At 57.7% G+C, this 19,932-nt stretch overlaps 2 protein-coding genes across 5 annotated transcripts in view; one reads left to right on the top strand and one right to left on the bottom strand.

The window, feature by feature from the left end:
* The window catches only part of LOC105471873 (family with sequence similarity 163 member B), a 32,472-nt gene extending 16,257 nt beyond the window's left edge, over positions 1 to 16,215 (top strand). The window contains exons 2-4 of one of the 2 annotated variants that reach the window (XM_011724668.3): positions 8,899 to 9,036; positions 13,011 to 13,126; positions 13,836 to 16,215. In XM_011724668.3, coding sequence (XP_011722970.2) covers positions 13,034 to 13,126; positions 13,836 to 14,243 — 501 coding nt within the window. In that variant the 5' untranslated portion in view covers positions 8,899 to 9,036; positions 13,011 to 13,033 and the 3' untranslated portion in view covers positions 14,244 to 16,215. The remainder of the gene's footprint in view (positions 1 to 8,898; positions 9,037 to 13,010; positions 13,127 to 13,835) is intronic. The other variant, XM_011724667.3, reaches the window with a different exon arrangement.
* A 1,513-nt stretch (positions 16,216 to 17,728) lies between these two features.
* LOC105471871 (ADAMTS like 2) overlaps positions 17,729 to 19,932 on the bottom strand; it is a 40,553-nt gene continuing 38,349 nt past the window's right edge. For all 3 annotated transcript variants that reach the window (XM_011724664.3, XM_071078559.1, XM_011724666.2), the window contains 2 exons: positions 19,267 to 19,411; positions 17,729 to 18,498 (listed from right to left, as the gene is read on the bottom strand). In XM_011724664.3, coding sequence (XP_011722966.2) covers positions 18,380 to 18,498; positions 19,267 to 19,411 — 264 coding nt within the window. In that variant the 3' untranslated portion in view covers positions 17,729 to 18,379. The remainder of the gene's footprint in view (positions 18,499 to 19,266; positions 19,412 to 19,932) is intronic.

Raw genomic sequence — 19,932 nt, 5'->3', positions numbered from 1 at the left:
CTCAGGCAGAGGAGAGCTTGGTAAGGGCTGGAATTCCTAGCTGGGGGCAGAGTTTCCAGCCCACGCTGCTGGCTGGGGTCTGGGGTGCCTTCCATGTGTCTACTGGCTCTCAGGGTTCTCCTGGGACTCCAGGCATGTCCCCGGTGAGCAGAGACTCCATCTGCTCCTATTCGTAAGGCTGAGTCAAAAAGGGCTTTACTGAGCATGCAGGAGTTTTATCGAACATTATCTCAACGTGCTGGGCCATTTTGGTGGGTAAAGGCCTGGAATTGTATAAAGCCTGCACTTCTTCCTTCTTTGTGCCTCCGTTTCCTCGTCTTTGCGTGAGGATGCTCAAAGTATCTATGCCAGCCGTGCCTATGGGATTCACTGAAGCACCGGGAGTCCCCAGCCCAGCACGGGGCTAAGTTATTTGTTTAATAAACGAAAGCTCTGGTAGTTCCAGCAAGTCCTGGCCTGGCCCTCCCTCCCGTCCACCTTCCAGGTCCTGAACTGGGACTAGGATCTGGGCTCAGTTTGAGGAAGAGGAAAAGAAAGAAAAGAAAAGAGAAAAGAAAAGGGAGGGGAGGGGAAAGAAAAGAGAAAAGAAAGGAAGGAAAGAGAGAGAGAAAGAGGGAGAAAGGAAAGAAAGAAGGAAGAGAGGGAGGGAGGAAGGAAGGAAGGACGGAAGGAAGGAAGGAAGGACGGACAGAAGGAAGGAAGGAAGGAAGGACAGAAGGAAGGAAGGACGGAAGGAAGGAAGGAAGGAAGGAAGGAAGGAAGAAAGGATGGAAGGAAGGAGGAAGGAAGGACGGAAGGAAGGAAGGAAGGAAGGACGGAAGGAAGGGAGGGAGGGAAGGAGGGAGGGAGGAAGGAAGGGAGGGAGGGAAGGAGGGAGGGAGGAAGGGAGGGAGGAAGGGAAAGAGGGAGGGAGGAAGGAAGGAAGGGAGGGAGGAAGGAAGGAGGGAGGGAGGGAGGAAGGAAGGAAGGGAGGGAGGGAGGAAGGGAAGGAGGGAGGAAGGAAGGAAGGGAGGGAGGGAGGAAGGGAAGGAGGGAGGAAGGAAGGGAGGGAGGGAGGAAGGAAGGAAAGGAGGGAGGGAGGGAGGAAGGAAGGGAGGGAGGGAGAGAGGAAGGGAGGGAGGGAGGGAAGGAGGGAGGGAGGAAGGAAGGAAGGGAGGGAGGAAGGAAGGGAGGGAGGGAGGAAGGGAAGGAGGGAGGAAGGAAGGAAGGGAGGGAGGGAGGAAGGGAAGGAGGGAGGAAGGAAGGGAGGGAGGGAGGAAGGAAGGAAAGGAGGGAGGGAGGGAGGGAGGGAAGGAAGGAGGGAAGGGAGGGAGGGAGGAAGGAAGGAAAGGAGGGAGGGAGGGAGGGAGGGAAGGAAGGAGGGAGGAAGGAAGGGAGGGAGGGAGAGAGGAAGGGAGGGAGGGAGAGAGGAAGGGAGGGAAGGAGGGAGGGAGGAAGGAAGGAAGGGAGGGAGGGAGGAAGGGAGGGAGGGAGGGAGGGAGGGAGGCAGGGAGGAAGGAAGGAAGGAAGGAAGGAAGGAAGGAAGGAAGGAAGGAAGGAAGGAAGGAAGGAAGGAAAGTTAAGTCCAGCAGCAGAGAAGGTTTTACAAACCCAACTTCTGCACGTTGTTATTTTTAAGGGAGAGAAAAAACCTGCCCCGTGGGCAGCTGAGCTGGGACTTGCCCGGAGTTTTCAAGCCCCACTGTCCCGCCCCCCATTTCCTGACCCACGGCCGGGAGATCGGGAAACCACAGCCCAGAAAGTTCTTGATGCATCTCATTTACCTTCTCCTGGCGGCCTGGAGCCCTGGCCTGGCCTACAGCTCTGTGCTGCTGTTACCGCCCCCTGGGAAACACTGGGGATCAGCTAGGTGAGGGTGGGGGTCACGGGGGCAGGAGCCCAGCCCACTCAGGGCCTGCAGTGCAAGTGTGCCCAGCGGCCCTCCATGCATTGGAATCAGCGCCAATGCTGCCCTACTGTGTGCGTGCACTGTGCCGCCCCCTGGTGGCCAGAGGACTGCAGTGGGAAACCAGGTTCTTGCCTTCATGAGGCTTAGGTTTGATGCAGGGAAGTGGGTGAGTTTACCCCGTCCCTACAGGCAAGCTGAGGGTGGGGATGGAAGGAAAAGGAGAGACATCAGATTTGATGTGGCACACCATGTTCACCCCTGGAGCCCTCACCCTTCACCATGTGACGTTGTGCTTTTCTCTCCCCACACTAGGCTCCTTGGCTCTCTTGTTTCCTTGCTTGCAAAATGAGCATAATAATAATCCTTGCCTTGGCTGTCCCAGCAATTAAAGGAGACGTTGGTGAAGGGTGCCATGCCCTCCTGGCACAGAGATAGTGGTGCTTGGCACAGGATCCTGTGCTTATTATTACTAAGAGGTATGGGGAGCCATGCAGGGTGTTTGAGCGAGGTAGCGACCTGTTCAGACTTACAGTTCGGGAACCCCAGTGGGGCAACACAGGATGGCATGGACAGGAGCCCCAGCTCACGGGATTTCCCAGGTCCCAGGGGTATTGCTGAGCATTCTGCTTGTTGAAGAGCAGGTTTCTCTGCTGTGTTGAAATCACAGGTCAACAGTTGTAGGGCCTGACAGAGAGATGGGCCTGAACCACGAGCTTCTTCAGGGATGTGCATAAATATTTCAGACCACGAGGTGGTCAGAGCAGGAAAGGAGGGGTTTTTGGGAGAGACTGCTGAGCTCAGCATCCAGAAATCCAGTCCTTTGCCCTCTTCCCATTCCCTCTACCAACAACTTAGTGCCCACGACCATTCAGGGTGACTGGCCTGTGTCTCACTCTGCAGCAGATGTGCCCAGTGACCCTGGGCAAGGCCCCCTCTCTGGTGAGCACAGCCACCCAACTGCACAATGAGTGGGTCAGCAGCATGCTAGATGCCTCAATATGCTAGATCCCTCAACACACTAGATCTTTCAACCTGCTAGATTCCTCAACACACTAGATCATTCAACATGCTAGATCCCTCAACATGATAGATCCTTCAACATGCTAGATCCCTCAACATGCTAGATCCCTCAACACACTAGATCCTACAACATGCTAGATCCCTCAACACACTAGATCCCTCAGCATCAACCTGCTAAATCCCTCAACATGCTAGATCCTTCAACATGCTAGTGCTAGATGCTTCAACGTGCTAGATCCCTAAACACACTAGATCTCTCAACATGCTAGACCCTCAACATGCCCGATCCCTCAGCATGCTAGATTCTTCAACATGCTAGATCCCTCAACATGCTAGATCTTTCAGCATGCTAGTGCTGGATCCTTCAACATGCTAGGTTGTTCAACATGCTAGATCCCTCAGCATGCTAGATCCTTCAACATACTAGTGCTAGATCCTTCAACATGCTAGATCCCTAAACATGCTAGATCTCTCAATATGCTAGATCCCTTAACATGCTAGATCGCTTAACATGCTAGATCCTTCAGCATGCTAAATCCCTCAACACTCTAGATATCTCAACATGCTAGATCCCTCAACATGCTAGATCCTTTGGCGTGCTAGATCTCTCAACATGCTAGATCTCTCAGCATGCTAGATCCCTCAACATGTTAGATCTCTCAACATGCTGGATCCTTCAGCATGCTAGATCCCTTAACATGCTAGATCTCTCAACATGCTAGATCCCTTAACATGATAGATCCTTCAGCATGCTAAATCCCTCAACACATTAGATATCTCAACATGCTAGATCCCTCAACATGCTAGATCCTTCAGCGTGCTAGATCTCTCAACATGCTAGATCTCTCAACATGCTAGATCTCTCAGTGTGATAGATCCCTCAACATGCTAGACCCTTAACACATTAGATCCTTCAACATGCTAGATCCCTCAGCACAGTAGATCTCTCAACATGCTAGATCCCTCAACATGTTAGATCTCTGAACATGCTAGATCCTTCAGCATGCTAGACCCCTTAACATGCTAGATCTCTTAACATGCCAGATTCCTTAACATGATAGATCTTTCATTATGCTAGATCCCTCAACACACTAGATCTCTCAACATGCTAGATCTTTCAGCGTGCTAGATCCCTCAACATACTAGACCTTTAACAGGCTAGATCCTTCAGCACACTAGATCCTTCAACATGCTAGATATCTCAACAAGCTAGATCCCTCAACATGCTGGATCCTTCAGCATGCTAGATCCCTCAACATGCTAGATCTCTCAACATGCTAGATCCTTCAGCATGCTAGATCCCTCAACATACTAGATCCCTCAACATGCTAGATCCTTCAGCATGCTAGATCTCTCAACATGCTAGATCATTAAGCATGCTAGATCCCTCAACATGCTAGATCTCTCAACCTGCTAGACCCTCAACATGTTAGATCCTTCAACATGCTAGATCCTTCAACATGCTAGATCCTTCAGCATGCTAGATCCCTCAACATGCTAGATCTAGCAACATGCTAGATCCCTCAACATGCTAGATCCTTCAGCATGCTAGATCCCTTAACACACTAGATCTCTCAACATGCTAGATCCCTTAACATGCTAGATCCCTCAACATTCTAGATCCTTCAGCATGCTAGATCCCTCCGCATGCTAGATCCCTCAACAGGCTAGATCTGTCAACATGCTAGATCCCTTAACATGCTAGATCCTTCAGCATTCTAGATCCCTCGACATGGTAGATCCTTCAGCATGCTAGATCCCTTAATAAGCTAGATCCTTCAGCATTCTAGATCCCTCAGCACACTAGATCTCTCAACGTGCTACATCCCTCCACATGCTGGATCCCCCAGCATGCTAGATCCCTCAACATGCTAGATTCTTCTGTACCACTGAGCCCACCCCCACCCCAGAGTTGGGATCCCACCTCCTTGGGCCAGACAGCCCAGGTGTTCCCTCCTCTGGGCAAGCAGAACCTGGAGCCAGAGTGGCAACTCCAGGCCTGACAGCAGCGGCCACAACTCAAGCTTTATTTTTCCAAGTTATTCCCCAAATCTTTCTGTTCAAGGTCCTTAAGCAGCGTGGTAGCCTGCCTGACAGAAGGGCCCTACAGGCCAGGTGTCCTGCCAGCATGATCTTTCTGAGCCCTCCATGGCACACTGTCTGCTGCTCTGCCCCAGACAGGGCCAGTGGTGTCCCCATCTCCCACCATCTCTGACTCGGTCTCAGCAGAAAGGGGCTGGGACTGGCCAGTGGTTTTTGAGCAGAGTCTGTGATTCCCTGGTGCCAAAGCAGGGAGTGCCACCAGCTTCCCCATTGCCCGACTTCACGGCTTAGGGTGTGGGGATTTCTCACCTTTGCCTCCATGGCCACTCCTGGCCTCCTGGGCAGATGGCAGCAGTGAGGTCCTGGCGAGCACTGGGCTCCCACCTTCCCCTCCCCTCCCAGGCTCGTCTCCCATTCCCCCATCACCGTTTCCTTTTTTCTGTCTCCTTTCCCTCTCTCTGCTCCAGGGACTCCCAGGGAGATCCCAGGAAAGAGCCTCAGGGACTCTAGCCTGAGAAAGTAGGGTCGGCTAGACTGGGCAGAAGCTGAGGTTTGAGGCAGGCCTGACTCTTGGGGTGATGGTCTGAGTGCCCCACCTCCCTCAGACCACCCAAAGCTCCAGCCCAGGAGTCCCAGCCACTCATCTCCAGGAGACCCAGGGAGCAGCCAGGGAGCCCTCAGCCAGGGCCCCCTCTCCTCCCACACCTTCCTGGCGGGGGCTCTCTCAGCTCCACCTGACTCAGTCTCTAACTGCACTGAAGGCTAGGCCCTGCCCACTGGGTCAGAGGAAGCAGTGACCCCTGAGGACCAGGGAGCCCCCAGGAGGCTTTGGCACAGCCCCATGACAGAGGCCAGGAGGCCTGATCCTGACACTCCCTGTCCCGCCCTATGGTTCCTGAGGTTGGCAGACAGTGATTTCCTGGGGACCAGGTCAGGGGGGACAATCACCTACTCCTTTCAGCTTCTTGCTTCCTGATTATGGCTCCAGGGCCTCCCAGCCATCCACAGCTTTGGCGTTGGTTCCAGCTCCTCTCCTCCTGGTCCACAGCACCCCTCGACTCCCCTTCTCAGCTCCACACCATGCCCATGGTGGGCCAGGCAGGGCTCCAGCCCTGGGTCGCCCTGGTTGCGTGTCAGCTGAAACTGGTCTTGAGACTGGCCTCTGTGGCTTGGACTCCAGACAGGGATGGGCTTTGAGCTTCAACAAGACTCCTTGAAGAGCAAGGTCCGGCGTCTGTCCAGTCGGGTTTTCCGTTGCTCAGTGGATCTTCTCACTCTTCTGGCCTCAGTTTACTCCCTAGAAAATATGGGTCAGGTCATCTCCTTGCAGAGATGTGTCAGACCCCCTGCTTCCCCAATGGCCTGGGGAGTGGGCTCTGGACGGTGGCTGAACCACTCTTGCCTCAGTTCACGCCACCACCTGGGAAAGCCGCCCGCGCTGGGGGTCCCAGGGTGAAATGAGATGAATGTACAGAGTCCCGCGAAGCCTGGCTGAGGTCACGCTGGTTCTTACGACCCCCGACATGGTTGAATGACAGTCCTGAGAAAGGCAGGGACCCATTGCTCCCCATCACATCCCACCCCTGCCTCACTCCCACCCAACTGCCCAGCTCCAGCTGGCCCAACATGGAAACGGCTTCCATGCTTCAAGAGCACAGAGACCCCCAGGCATCACCATTTGCACTTTTGTGCCAAACACACTCCTGCTAGGCAGTGAACCACAGACCCTAAGAGCCCCTCCATGGTACTGACCCCAGGGGGCTCTCCAGCTGCTATCTGGGAGGAGCTTCTGGAAATCCGTGAAACCTCAGAAATGGCCAGCAACATGCCTTGGTCCCTGTGCTCTTTCTGGGGGCCCCTCAAGGAATCCAGGCAACCATGGGGGCAAACCCTGGGCACAGGCAAGTTTTCCCAACACCAGCTCCCCACTCCGTGCCAAGCCTGGCAGCACCAGTCCCCCTGCTATGGGCATTTTCTGTCTCCTAGACAGACCGCAAGACCCTCAGAACCTATAGTGGGCAGAGGTCTGATTCACTGCCCCCATTTCCCCCGCTGCTGAGCTGGGGATAGAGCTGGGAAGACAGACATTCCAGGTGCTGTGGGGAACTGCCCTCCAGGCCCCCAGATTCCCTCCTGCCGGCCCACTCCCAGCCGGGCTCTGGATAACGTCTCAGAGACCAACCGCGGCAGCGCAGGGCAGCCGAGCACTTCCTCGTCTGTTTATTACTGAACGCCGGCATCTGGGAGCCCGCGGAGCATGAAATTAGGAACAAATGTGCAGGAGGTCTAGACAGGAACTCTGCGGGCTGCTCTCCTTCGATCGAGGACGCCGGGGCCCTTGGGCTTCCAGGTAGTGGGAGCGCGTTTGTAACCAGACAGATGTGTTTGTGGAGGAAAAGGCACTCTGAGTCTCCGTAAGCCCTCGACGAGACGCCAGCATGGGGAGGAGTCTGACCGTGAGGCAACAAGCCTGGGTTCCAGGTCCAGCTCTGCCCTGGGCCCCCAGGGTTGGCCTTCTCTGCCCTGGCCTCGGTTTCCCCATCTGGAAATGGTGGGCACCCGCCTCACCTGGTTAGAGGGGCCGCTTGTGAAGCTGTCAGATTGCAGGGCCTGTGCAACTGCACTGCCGTCGGGGCGTCTGTGTGTTGACCAGGCTTTCCTGTCCTGGGGCCCGGTTGGTTTGGAAGGCACGGGGCTAGATGAGCCAGAGGGCACAGCCAGTGCCGAGGATGCAGGCCTTGGCTTCTCCCTGGCTCCTACCACGAGCGCTGGGCATCTCAGGTGAATGAGGCAGACAGAAGCCTTCATTAAACGTCGCCTGGGCCCTGCACCATGCAAGGCAGTGGCAGGGGCTGGGGCTGGGGCACAAAATAAATAGGCTCTGGGGGTCCGTTCCTGTGGGCTTTAAGGCAAGTGAGGGAGACGTGGCAAGAGGGACAGAAAACTAGCAGAGTCTGAAATTCAGCACAGGATGTGTGGCCCAGATGGCGGTGAGCAGGGGTTCTCCTGCCAGGGAAAGGCGGGTGTGGGGAGGGGGCTCCTGGGGGAGGCAGGTGAAGGCCGGTGTCTGGCTCTGCTGCCAGGTGTTTCCTGCCCCACCCCCAGCTCCACGCCATTCATTCCTCGGTGCCGGTGCCGCAGGAGACAACTGAAGCTTGTAAACGCAGCTGGCTCTCCCTGCCGGCTGCAGAGACTAGACAGGGCCCTCAGAAGGGGACTGTTGCCCGCCCAGGCCCCCTCGCCACAGACTCTGTGGACAGGGGTGGGGGACGCACAGGGGAGCCCCGTCTCACAACCTGTCCCTGTAAAAACCCGGGGTGGGAACAGGGAAGCAAAGCCATTTATGAAGCTTTAAAACCAATTATGGTCCCAGGGGGCAGATAAACAATTCAGCGCTATTCTCGCCAAATTGCCTTGGCTGGCAGTGCGGAGGCTTCAAGGGAGCTGGAAGAGGGGGGTGGCCCGAGTCACAACCAGGCGGCAGAGTGGCCTCCGCCAGGCTGTCACTAGGCCTGACCCGCATGGCTCTGCCTCCAAGGCTTGGCCTGGGCTGTTCCCAGCACCAACAGACCCTCTCCGTCTCCCAGCCCATCCTTCACGGCCCAGCTCAGAAACTTCCTCCTCCAGGAAGTCTCCTTCGGTTCCTCCCCTATCCATTACCACCCTGAGCACCCAAGTCCTCCCCTGTTCTCTGAGGCACTCAGCTTTCTCAGCGCACAAGTATCCTTGGGAGCCAAAGTGTCTGTGGCCCTTTCCCTTCTCTGCCTAGCCTTGGAGGGTGTCATCTGGCTTTATTGCTTTATCACTTGATGCTTGTTTACATTTTCATAATCCTGACTTTGTTGGGTGTCTAAATCATCTGGATTCCTGGCAGGGCCGATTAAAACTCCACGTCCCCCAGAGTTGGGAGGAATCAGTGTCTAAACCCTGCCACACCCATCTTACAGATAAGAAAACTGAACCCAGGGAGAGGCCTCTGACCCAAGGTCGCCAGCAAGAGTAGAGCAGGACGGAGGCCCCTCAGGCGCGTGTCACCTGGGCCACAGCTGAGTAGAGTCCTGGAGTCCCCAGGGAGGAGGCTGAAGGTGAGCACTCAGGGAGGGCAGCAGGCGGTCCGTATTCTTCCCTCATTAAATGAAGGGGTGGGATGTGGTCCTTCTCAGCTCTGGTGTTTGAAGTTTTGAAGTTCTGTGGTGTGTGTTAAAGTTCAGGAAGGCTTCCTGGAGGAGGAGGGCGCGTGCTGGGCTTTGATGGTGTGGTAGGCCCGGGGGGGTAGGCATCCTAGAGGGTGCGGCACAGCAAGAGCAGAGGGGAGGCAGGAGGGTGGGGGCCCAGGGAGGCCATGTTGCTGGGAGCTGCTCGGAGTGAACTGTGGGCTGATGTCAGGCCGGGCGCTGGTGGAGCTGCCAACGGAGTGTGTGTCTGTCGGCCATGCCTGGCCCTGGGACCTGGCGCCGTCTCGGGCGTTGCTGCTCCTCGGCGGGCGTGTATCTGCCGAGCGAGGCTGAGAGGCTCCAGCTGGACCAGCCCGGGTGTTGGAGGGTGGCTGCTGACAGCCCTGGGCACCTGGCCTGAGCCGGCACCCTTCCCGTCACACCGCCAGGCCGCTCGCTGCTGGAGGAGACCTGGACCCAGAGGAGCTGCAGCCGGGCGGAGCCAGGGGCCAGCTGCATCTCAGACCTGAGAGAGAGCTTTGCAGCAAGCGGGGCCAGCTCCCTCAGGGACCCGAAGAAGGACTCAGACCCGGGGAGGGATGCGATCCTAACCACATCAGCACAGCACTGAGCACAGTGCAGCTGCTGTCCCACACAACCCCTGGGGGTCTCCCGTTTTATAGAGGAGGGAACTGAGGCAGAGGAATGGAGGCGTTGAAGGCCCATTCTTGCAGCTAACCGGAGGCAGAGCCAGGCTGGCACTTGAGGGCCCAGCCTGAGTGTCCTGTATGGCTCCGCAGTACCTGTCCCTGAGGGAGCGCCTCAGCCCAGCCACGGCCACCTGCAGTCTCCATCGTCCCTGCAGTCTCAGCCTGACAGCAGTGGGAGCCCCTCCACCCAGGGACATGCTCCCTATGGGAAAGCCGTGGCCCCCACTGCTGTCAGTAAGCCCCAGCCGTGGGCCCCCAGCCATGGCCCCTAGTGGAGGGTGGTGCTGAATTTTAATCCCTGCATGATCACAGACAACACTCGGGCATGAGCCTCAACCTCCCTGAACCCCTCCCAAGCTGTGCGAGTGCCCTCATTGGTGAAGTGGGGCCATAATTACCTGGGTGCAAATAGCAAAAATGCACTCCAGGTGACAGGCACACAGCAGGAGTCACTCTGCGGGTGTCAGGGAGGGATTGGTACCTGAGTCAGGACCACAACGGCAATCTCTCCCGCAGCTGTGACTGGCCTTCCTCGCCCCCTCCGGGGACCAGCGCCTTCTGCCTCTCCAACATGTGGCTGAAAACTCCACCCGTGGCTACAGCCTGGCCACAGCCTGAGCACTCATGTCTCTACCCAAGGTCAAGCGACCAGCAGGGACCAGCCAGTGTCTCAGGTTTTAATTCCATTTCCCAGGAGAGAGGCCAGCTGACCCAGTGTGGGGTGCACGTCCATCCTGAACCCAGTAAACTGGCCCAAAGGGCAGCAGCAGAGGGCTCAGATGTGGCCACCAGCCTCTTGGCTCAGAGCACAAAGAAGAGGGCCATGGCTAGGCCAGCACCCCCAAACCTGATATCAGCACAGCGTGTGCTTCCCCAAAGGTGCTGTGGTATTCAGGACATTCATATGGAGGAGATATGGGGTTCAGCAGTCGGGGTAGGGCGGCAGGGGCCCCAAGGTGGATGGTAGCAGCGGATCCACCCTGACCTGACCCAGATCCCTCATCTTACTGGTGCTGGGGCCTGGGCAGGTCACTTCTCTCCAGGCCTCAGTTTGCTCTCTAGTGGGATCATTTGAATATCAAAAAGAATCATGACTGCAGTGGATTGAAACACATCAAATATATTTTCAAAAATCAGTGAGATTGCACTGGTGAGTTTCCACACAGAAAGGCAAGCTGGGGCAGACAACAGGCTGGGACCAACAGGGACGCGGGGCCTGCACACGGGACAGGGGCAGCCTTTGGTTCACTGAGAGGTGCGGGTCTGGGCTGGCCTGTTCTCCATCCTCCCGGCACACACACAGCCACAAACCTCAGGGCACCAGCTCATTCTGATCCCTGATAAAGAGAGAAATGGAACCTCTAAGACTTCCCTCTGCAGGCCACATGCTAGGGTAGCCACACAGATGATAAGGGAATGTGCTTTCGAGCTTTTTCAAGAAGAACTGGAGCTCATAAACGCGGAAGGAAGGACACCATTTGGAAAGTTACTACTTTGTAACTCCCAGTGAAGTAACAGATCCAGGTCATGCACAGGAGGGTACAGCAATGGTCCGGGAGACCCACGGGAACCTGGCGACGGGAGAACGGGCCGAGAGCAGCTGCGCCCATTAGCTGATTGTGATGTCAAGATGAGAGGGACAGCAGACATCAGGCCCCTGGAAATGATGCAACAGGAAGCCAGTTTAGAGGAGAAACACTGATAAAGGAGCATGTTCAATGCCATGCGAGGAATTGCGGCCAGTTCCAGTGCATGGAAAATTCCGTCAGATAAACAACCCAGTTTCTCTAATAAACAACGTGGGGGTGTGGGGCGTGAATGGGTTTCGAGCCGTTCTAGAGCAAAAGGAGCCAAACGCAACTACATCCTGATTTGAACTAACCAACTGTAAAAAAGGCATTTCCAAGATGACAGGAGAAAGCCAAACGTAGGCTGGGTAATTTTTTAAAAATCCTCCTCCGTCAGATTCTGCACTGAAGTATTTATGGGTAAAGTGATATGCTCTGTGATTTCCTTTAAAATACTCCAATCTCTTCCTCCACTCCATCCCCCAGCAAGAAAAAAAAAAAATGAGGCTTGGGAAATTGAGGAAGGGAAGTGGCGCCAGCTCCCACTGTTTTGTGAGAGGTGATTGTGAAGCATTCAGGAATGCTGTAAGCTGCTTGTCAAACCTTGCTTGAACTGCAACTGGCCATGGTAAGAAAATCTACACCACAAAAATCAGCAAATGCTCCCAGCTGGGAGCTTTGAGAGCTGGTTTATCAGCACACCCCAGGACAGGGATGAGCTGAATGCAGCAGCCACTGACAGCATCACTCCAGCCTCCCTGCATCGTGTTTGGTGGACGTTCTCCGTAAGAAGGAGTTTGCAAAAGGCATGTCCCTAGGCCTGGAAATCCCACTTCTAAGAATGTATCCTGAAAGCCACTGAAGCAGGTTCCAATGGTTCCCATTACTTAGCTACAAAGACGCTTATTAAAACATTGCTAGAAATATTTCTTTAATGTAAGAAACCCAAACGTCAGGCAGGAACTGGTTTTCAGTTTCGCAAGATGAAAAATTCTGGAGATTAGTTGCCCAACAGTGTGAAATATACCTCATGCTACTGAGCTGCACATTTACAAATGGCGAAGATGGTACATTTTATGTGTGCTTTACCACAATTAAGCATTTTAAAGAAAAGGGGTCGGTTACATGAAACGATGGAATCGGGTTAGAGATTATGTTGCAGAAGAAAATGTAAGGATATGACAGAATAATGGTGACTGTGTGAGATGAAAATGCAGGGAAGCAGGTTACAAAACCATATGTTCGGCTTGACTGCATTTGGGTAAATTTTAAAACGTGCGAGCTTGTAGAGCCAGGCTGGAAGGACGCCATTCATTGAGAGCATGCTACGCTGAGCATGGAGAGACACGCTTGTAAAAGCGTCACAAAACCCTGGGCTATTAGCGTCCACCTTCTACAGATGTGGAAGCTGAGTCTGGGAGAGGGGCAGGGACAGAGGCCAGCTGAGGCAGAGCAGGGCCTGGGGCTGCTCCTGCAGCCCGTCCCAGGCAGAGCCCCTGCTTCTCCCGGGCACATCCTGGAGTGCTTTTTTTCCCCTCAGGCTTGTCTTCTCAGTTCTCTAGAATAGCACGGGTGACTTTTGTGGTGAGGAAGCGTGATGCTCTAAAGCTGGCGGCGTGTGTTGCAGGCTGTTGATGGAGAAGGGGGCGGATGACAGCCGGGACCGTGGTCATCACCGGGGGCATCTTGGCGACTGTGATTCTGCTCTGCATCATCGCCGTTCTGTGCTACTGTCGGCTCCAGGTACTCCCGGGCGGCAGGGAAGGGGACAGGGCGGGGAGGCCCGGAGGGTGCCCCTACCTCGGGAGGGAGCCCCGCGTGAAGGCCACAAGGGTCACGGCCCGGGAAGTGGGAAAGCCCTGTGTCAGAGAAGACGCACAGCAGAAGGCAGCCAGGACCCTACCACGGGGTTCAGTAAGACGTGCCTGACTCCCCTCACCCAGAGCTTTTAATGAGGCTCAGAGACGGGAAGGGACTTAGCCAAGGGCACCAGCTGCCCAGAGCGGGTGCCGCAGTAAGCACTCCCTTCCCGCCTGCACTCCAGGGCCATCCAGGGTCCCCATGTCTCCCTGAGAGATAATGGGGAGCCATCGGGGCAGGGCGAGGCAACACAGCTGCCAGTGCCTGTGACCCCCGGCTCTGCTGATGTGGGGCTGCGAACCCCTCCATGCCTCAGTCTCCCCACCTGCAAAATGAGATAACAGTCACGTCTGCGCGTTGCTGGGCGGAAGAGGCGGAAGAGATGAGTGGATCGTCGTGAAGTGCTCAGCACTGTGCCTGGCCTGAGCCAGACCCATAGCACTGGTTAAACAGCTGAGGTGTCAGGTCTGGGCTTGGGCCACCCGACTCCCGCTGTGCCTGTCTCCCCTCCCCAGTCAGGGGTAGCCTTTCCCGCGTGTGGGTTCTGGGGTGGGAGCAGGCGGCCACACGGTCACCGTCCCTCTGCCCGCAGTACTACTGCTGCAAGAAGGACGAGTCGGAGGAGGACGAGGAGGAGCCGGACTTCGCCGTTCACTCGCACCTGCCCCCACTGCACTCCAACCGCAACCTGGTGCTGACCAACGGGCCGGCGCTCTACCCCACTGCCTCCACCTCCTTCAGCCAGAAGTCTCCGCAGGCCCGGGCCCTGTGCCGCAGCTGCTCCCACTGCGAGCCCCCCGCCTTCTTCCTGCAGGAGCCGCCGGAGGAGGAAGAGGACGTGCTGAACGGCGGGGAGCGCGTGCTCTACAAGAGCGTGAGCCAGGAGGACGTGGAGCTGCCCGCGGGGGGCTTCGCGGGCCTGCAGGCGCTCAACCCCAACCGCCTCTCGGCCATGCGGGAGGCCTTCGCCCGGAGCCGCAGCATCAGCACCGACGTGTGACCCGGGCCCGCCCCCGGGACCCTGGCCTGGAAGGTCCTGAGACCATGGGGGGATTCCTGTGGCACACCCACCTGGCCCCAGGCCCCAAGTGGGGCTTGGCTGAGCCCTCCTCGAATCCCTGTCCTCAGGGGAGGCCCAGGCTTGGGGAGCCCCCAGGCTCACGGCAGGGATAAGGCTCACTGAACACAAACGTGTCCTGGGGGGAGGCACAGCTGGGGCCTGGGGCTGGAAGGACCAGGTGACCATACAGCCAGCCGGGCGTGCACCAGGGCTCTCAGGCTCGGAGGCCACCGATACTCCTGATGCTTCTGTCTCAGACCCAACAACTTGGCCATCCCAGGAGGTCTCCATGTGTCACCCCCTCCCTGGGTCTCAGCCTTCTCACCTGCTCAAGGAAGGGATGACCTCAGTGAGGCCCAGGGCTCTGCAGCAAGGCCCTTCCTGGCAATTGCAGACCAAGGATTCTGCCCCTCCACCCTGAACTCCGGCCTCTCTCTCTTCCTCTATTTTTCCCTCTCTCTCTCTCTCCCCTACCCGTCTGTCCCTCTCACACACACGCTCTCCAGGGTTCAAGTGCCAAATATCTGCCCAGGCTGAGACACATTGTGCTGAGCCCCCTGCAGAGGGACAGGTTGCCCCCTAGAAGGGAGACTTTCAGGGGCAGCAGGGCCCTTGGGATGCTCAGCCCCGACCGGCTTTTTAGGGGAAGAGGGAGGCACGGGGAGAGGGAGAGGCCATGTCGCAGCCCACCTGCCGTGGGAGAGGCAACGCGGAAACGTATAGACCCAGTGCTCAGCCAGAAACAGGGCCAGCAAGCAGCAGTGCATGGAGGCAGCCCGAGGCTCGTTAGGTTGGGCAGAGCCGTGGCCCAGGGCTTGAAAACCGCCGAGTTCCCCATGAGACTTGGCTGACCCTTCCCACCCTTGGGCCTCAGTCTCCCCATCTTGTGTGATGAGGGGCTGGTCACAGAGAGACCCTGAGGACAGAGGTCTTCAGGCTCTGGGTCTCAACAGGAACTGTGAGCTCCAAGGGAGACAGAGCTGCAGGTCACCTCCCCTACCTGCTTCTCAGCAGGACCTAGGAGGCCCGTCCCAGCTCCTGGTGGACCCCAAGCAGCTGGAACCTACTGCTGCCATCTGAAGACCTCATCTGAGCCCACTCTCCCTCAAGCACACCCACCCAGGCTGAGGTCTCCTGGGAATTTTCACCCGCTCTCCTGCTGCTAAGGAAATGACGTCAGTGATTACCCCAGAGAAATGCCCCAAACCCCGGGACACTAGCTGTCAGGAAGGCAGCCCTTCCTCAACCAGAAAGAGGCAACTATTTCCTCTCAGCAATCTGGCCCCAGGAGCCCCCTTCCCTCTCTGGGGCTCTCCCTCTCCTTCCGGGCCCTGCCATGGAACCCCAGGGCCGGGGCAGCCCCTCTCTGCCCAGGGAAGGCACCGTCCTCAAAGACAAGGCTTTGCAGGGCAGTGGCCTTCCCTGAGCTGAGGGGTGGCCTGCGCAGGACACTTCTTGCCCTTACTCAAAAATGAAATCACCAGTTTCCAGAGGCTGGCGAAGACATAATTGTTATGTTTTCAGTTGTTTACCTCTTCTTACTTTCTCCCCTGCCTGGTTGGGATAGGCCAGTGGCATTCACCCTTGAGGTCCCTCGAAGCCCTGGCCCCGGGGCCCGCCCACACCTCTGGCTTCCTCTGTGCATCCTGTGAAGTGTGTTTCTGATGCGTCAGCGTGGGGGGTGGGCTGGGTGGGGTGGGGGTGAGGGCCCAGAGCTGGCCTGTGCTGTGGCTGTTCTGATTCAATTTCCCACTTCCTTTCTGGTCTCCATTCTCTCTGTAGATATGTAGATCTCTTTGAAACGAAGTAAACACCCATCCCTCCCAGCTCACTCTTCTCCACCGTGGGGACCTGCTGGGGGAGCCGCTGGCTCCCTGAGGAAAGTGAAGGCCAATAAAACATCTCCCACGTTCCCGTGCAGCGTCTTCAGTCCTCCCGGGTGTCCAGGCCGTCCACACCCACGCTCTTCCAACTTCTAGGAGGCAGAGTCAGCTTCTCCCTCAGGATGCAGCCAGTCAGGCCAGGGCTCTGCCCGGCGGGGCCGAGAGCTGCTCTCTGGCTGGGGGGCACAGCAGTGGGCCACGTTTGATTTTGAGTTTCCCCGGTGGCTATCCATCTTCCAGCATTGAGAACTACCAGGATGGACTCTGAGCCCCTGGACAGAGGGTGGTTGGGGACAGGCTGGGTCCCCTGGGACAAGTGACTGAGCATCTCTGGACCTCAGTTTTAGCCTCCTGGGGACCTTTGGAAGATAAACCCAGGCAGAGCCAAGGAGGTGCTGGGCACAGAACCTGGCATACAGTAAGGGTACAGTAAGTGTTGGCAGAAAGGAGAAGCTGGGAGGAAAACAGTAAGACAGGAAGAAGATGTGGATGGGGGGAGAGAGGAGGAGAGAAGAACAGCGAGGTGAGGGGGGACACAGGGTGAGGTGGACAGAGAGGCCTCAGACCCCCAGGTCTCAGCGACTTGGCTCTGCCCGGCCCAAGCTGGGGACCTTAAGCAAGTCCATCCCAGGGGCCCCTAACTCCTGGACTTTAGGGATGGAAAGGACCATCCTGATTGCAGCCCCTCAATGCACACACATGCAGGCACACTCAGAAACAAGAACGCACTGGGGGGGGGGGGTGCTGCCTCAGTTTCCCCAGAGCCCCAAGTCCTTCAGAAGCCACCCTAAAGCTGCGACGGACCCTGCTCTGGCTCCCAGTCTGAGGACAACCTGGCCTCACATTGAGGAAGCAGCCTGGCAACCACTCCCCTCCTGGCCGCCTGTGTGCACGGAAACACCTCCTGGGGCCCTCTCCAGGCAGTACAGCCCCGTCCTTCCTCCCATGTGGCATCCTCCAGCGGTGTCGCTTTCCTCTCCCAAGTGCTCTTTCCCACCCTCTTGTCTGGAAAAGCCACTCCTGCTGCTGGGTCCACGAAGCAGCCCCTCCTCAGAAGCCCGGGTGTTCCTGCAGCCATGAGTCCAGGTCAGGAAGTCCTCCATGAGCTCCAGGAATGGCAGTGACGGTGCTGCTTCCCAGAGCTTGAGGTGGGCCCGGCCCCGCGCCCCGAATACCTGCCTCATCTCCTCTGTTCTTGCCCACGTGCTTGGAGGTGGGTGCCCTACACCTTAGCCAAGGTCCCTGACCCCTGCTCCCACAGGTCCTGTACCACTTGCTGATGGGCTCGAGATGTCAACTCCACTCCTCCTCCGGTGCCTGAGTCCCAATGTCCCCAAACGCCTTCCCTGTATGCTTCCCACGCCTCTCGTTGCCTTTTATCTGCACCTGTCTTTCTCCTCGGAGCAGGTGCTGTGGCCCCCGCCGGCCCACCCTTGCACTCCAGGCCTCAGCAAGCTGGAGAGACCCCACAGAGCCAGGCCCGGGCCCACCACGCCCCCAAGCAACCCACTCCTCCAGCCAGAAGCAACTGAGACCCCATGATGCCACCATAAATAGGACCACTTTATTAACGTAGATGAGCACTGACGATGACTGCAGGGGCGGGGCCCGCGGTCCATCCCCAAACGTCCCGTGGGCAAGCGCCTCTGCCCGGGGTAGAAAGTGCGGCGGGAAGAGAGCTCCACGGGAGGGGCTCTATAGGAGGGAGCACGCCTGGGCCTCCTTGGCTGCCTGTGTCCCTCTCACCCTGTGGTCTCCGAGGGAGGGAGGCTCCCCCCACATTGGGCTCGCCTGCAAGTTTCCTTGAGAAGGCCCGGCCACCTAGAGAGGGCGTGGGCTGCCGGCCCGGGGCAAGACACCTCCACTGCTGGCTGTGGGCCTCGGGCCCCTCGGCTGGGGGCTGCTGGGGGCTGGGGAGTGGGAGCCACACACACAGGATCCACGCAGGAACACAGACAGGTTCCCACGGCACGGGTGGCCCTGTCTGGGGGAGGCCAGTGGGTGCCGGAGTCTCTGCCCCAGGAGCCCAAAAGTCCATGGGCCGTGGGAAGTCCCCTCTTGACAGCCGAGACTCAGTGCCACGTCTCAGGCCAGCATGCCCTGCAGGAGGGGGGTCTGTGGAGGCCCCAGAAGCTGCAGCAGCCCCAGGAGGGGCGCTGGGTCTTCGTCTGGAAGGGGCTGCAGCTGCCGGGCCTAGGAGTGGGGGGGCCTGCAGGAGCGGCAGCACGCCTTGCTGTAGTACCAGTGCCCGCAGAGGTTCACCTTGATGGCCAGGGCACAGTTGGTACCTGGCTGGTCCTGGCAGCTGTCATCTGGAGAAGGAACACAGGGTGAAGCGGGGCAGTTTCAGGCGGTGCCCAAGGGGTAAAAACCCCAAGGACCCCTACGTGAAGTTTTCCAGGGGCAGGTGCCATGGGCCTCCCACCCCATGGTGGGTCTCCATCTCTAGCTCTCTGCCACCTCTTTCCTGGCCCATCTCTGTCCCCAAGATGTCGCTGTCCCAGATCACAACAGGTGATTTGATCTGTGTCCCAAGAGGAGTGATGCCTAGAGGAGCTACAGATGCCACACCTGGAGGCCTAAGCATCCCCAAGCGGTCCACAAGGGCCGTCCACGTCCACCACTCAATGTATCCAAAACAGAATTCATCACGTGCCCTGCACCTGGTACCCCCTTGGAGCCTGTCCCCTGTCCCTCCTCCAGATGCCCAGGCCCTGCTTCAGCTATTCCCCTCCCTGCCCCCTGTGTGCCAGCCCCTGGCCATTCCAGCTGAGTCATCCTGGATTCAGTGGCCCCGCCATCTGAAGCTGACACTTTTCCCAAAGTACAGGTCTCAGCATGGCTCCCTGGGGCCACGGAACCCCAGTCAGGCCTCCTCCATTCCCCTTCCCACTCTCCCCTCCCAGTGGGGCTCAGCCATGCTGGGAGGGAGCCTCCACTCCCAGCACACCTTGGTCTCTCAAGCTGGTTCCCAGGTTCGCCATCAACGTGAGCAATGCCTGCTCACCCTTCAGACCCTGATTCTGTCCTCACCTCCCCCGGGAGGCCCCAGACCCACTCTCAGCCTCCCCGCTCCTCACCTGGGGGCTCCGTGGGGCAGGGCTGCAGATCACAGGCCTGTCTGCCAACAGGTTTCACCAGTGGATCGCAACCACGGACAATGTCGGTCCCCTGGTAGCACTTGACATCTCGCATCCTCACGCCCACCCCGCAGGTCTTGGTGCACTAGTGTGGGAGAGACAGAGGGCCTGGGGAAAGCCTCCTGATGCAGCAGGGGCCTTGGCAGGAGGCGGGGAGCCTGCGCATCCCCCCTTCCCTACCCCACCCTTCCCAGGTGGCTGTGAGTCCCAGCTGACACAGGTCCCGTGGAAGCCAATTTGAAACCCGACCTGCAGCTCCAGGGCTGAGTGGAGGTGCCGACAAAAGGGCATTGGCTGGCAGTCGGGAGGCTCTGATTGTCTCCCACCGAGGGCTGCCTCAGTCTCCCCAGATGCACAGTGAGGGGTGGTCCTTCCTCTCTCATCTCCCAGGGGTTCCGGGCACTGGCTGGCAGTCAGGAGGCTCTGATTCTCTCCCCACGCAGGGCTGCCTCAGTCTCCCCAGATGCACAGTGAGGGGTGGTCCCTCCTCTCCCATCTCCCCGAGGGTCCTCTGGCCCCAGCTTTCCTGGGTCTGTGGTGCAGACTGTTTGTTGTGGGCCGATCAAATGCATCTCGCGAAGCCACCACCCCCTCCAGTGGCTCCCT

Source organism: Macaca nemestrina, chromosome 14 (assembly GCF_043159975.1).
Source record: "Macaca nemestrina isolate mMacNem1 chromosome 14, mMacNem.hap1, whole genome shotgun sequence".
NCBI lineage: Eukaryota > Metazoa > Chordata > Mammalia > Primates > Cercopithecidae > Macaca > Macaca nemestrina.
Note: the sequence above shows the minus strand (reverse complement) of the source record. Positions and strands in the feature narration are given on the sequence as shown.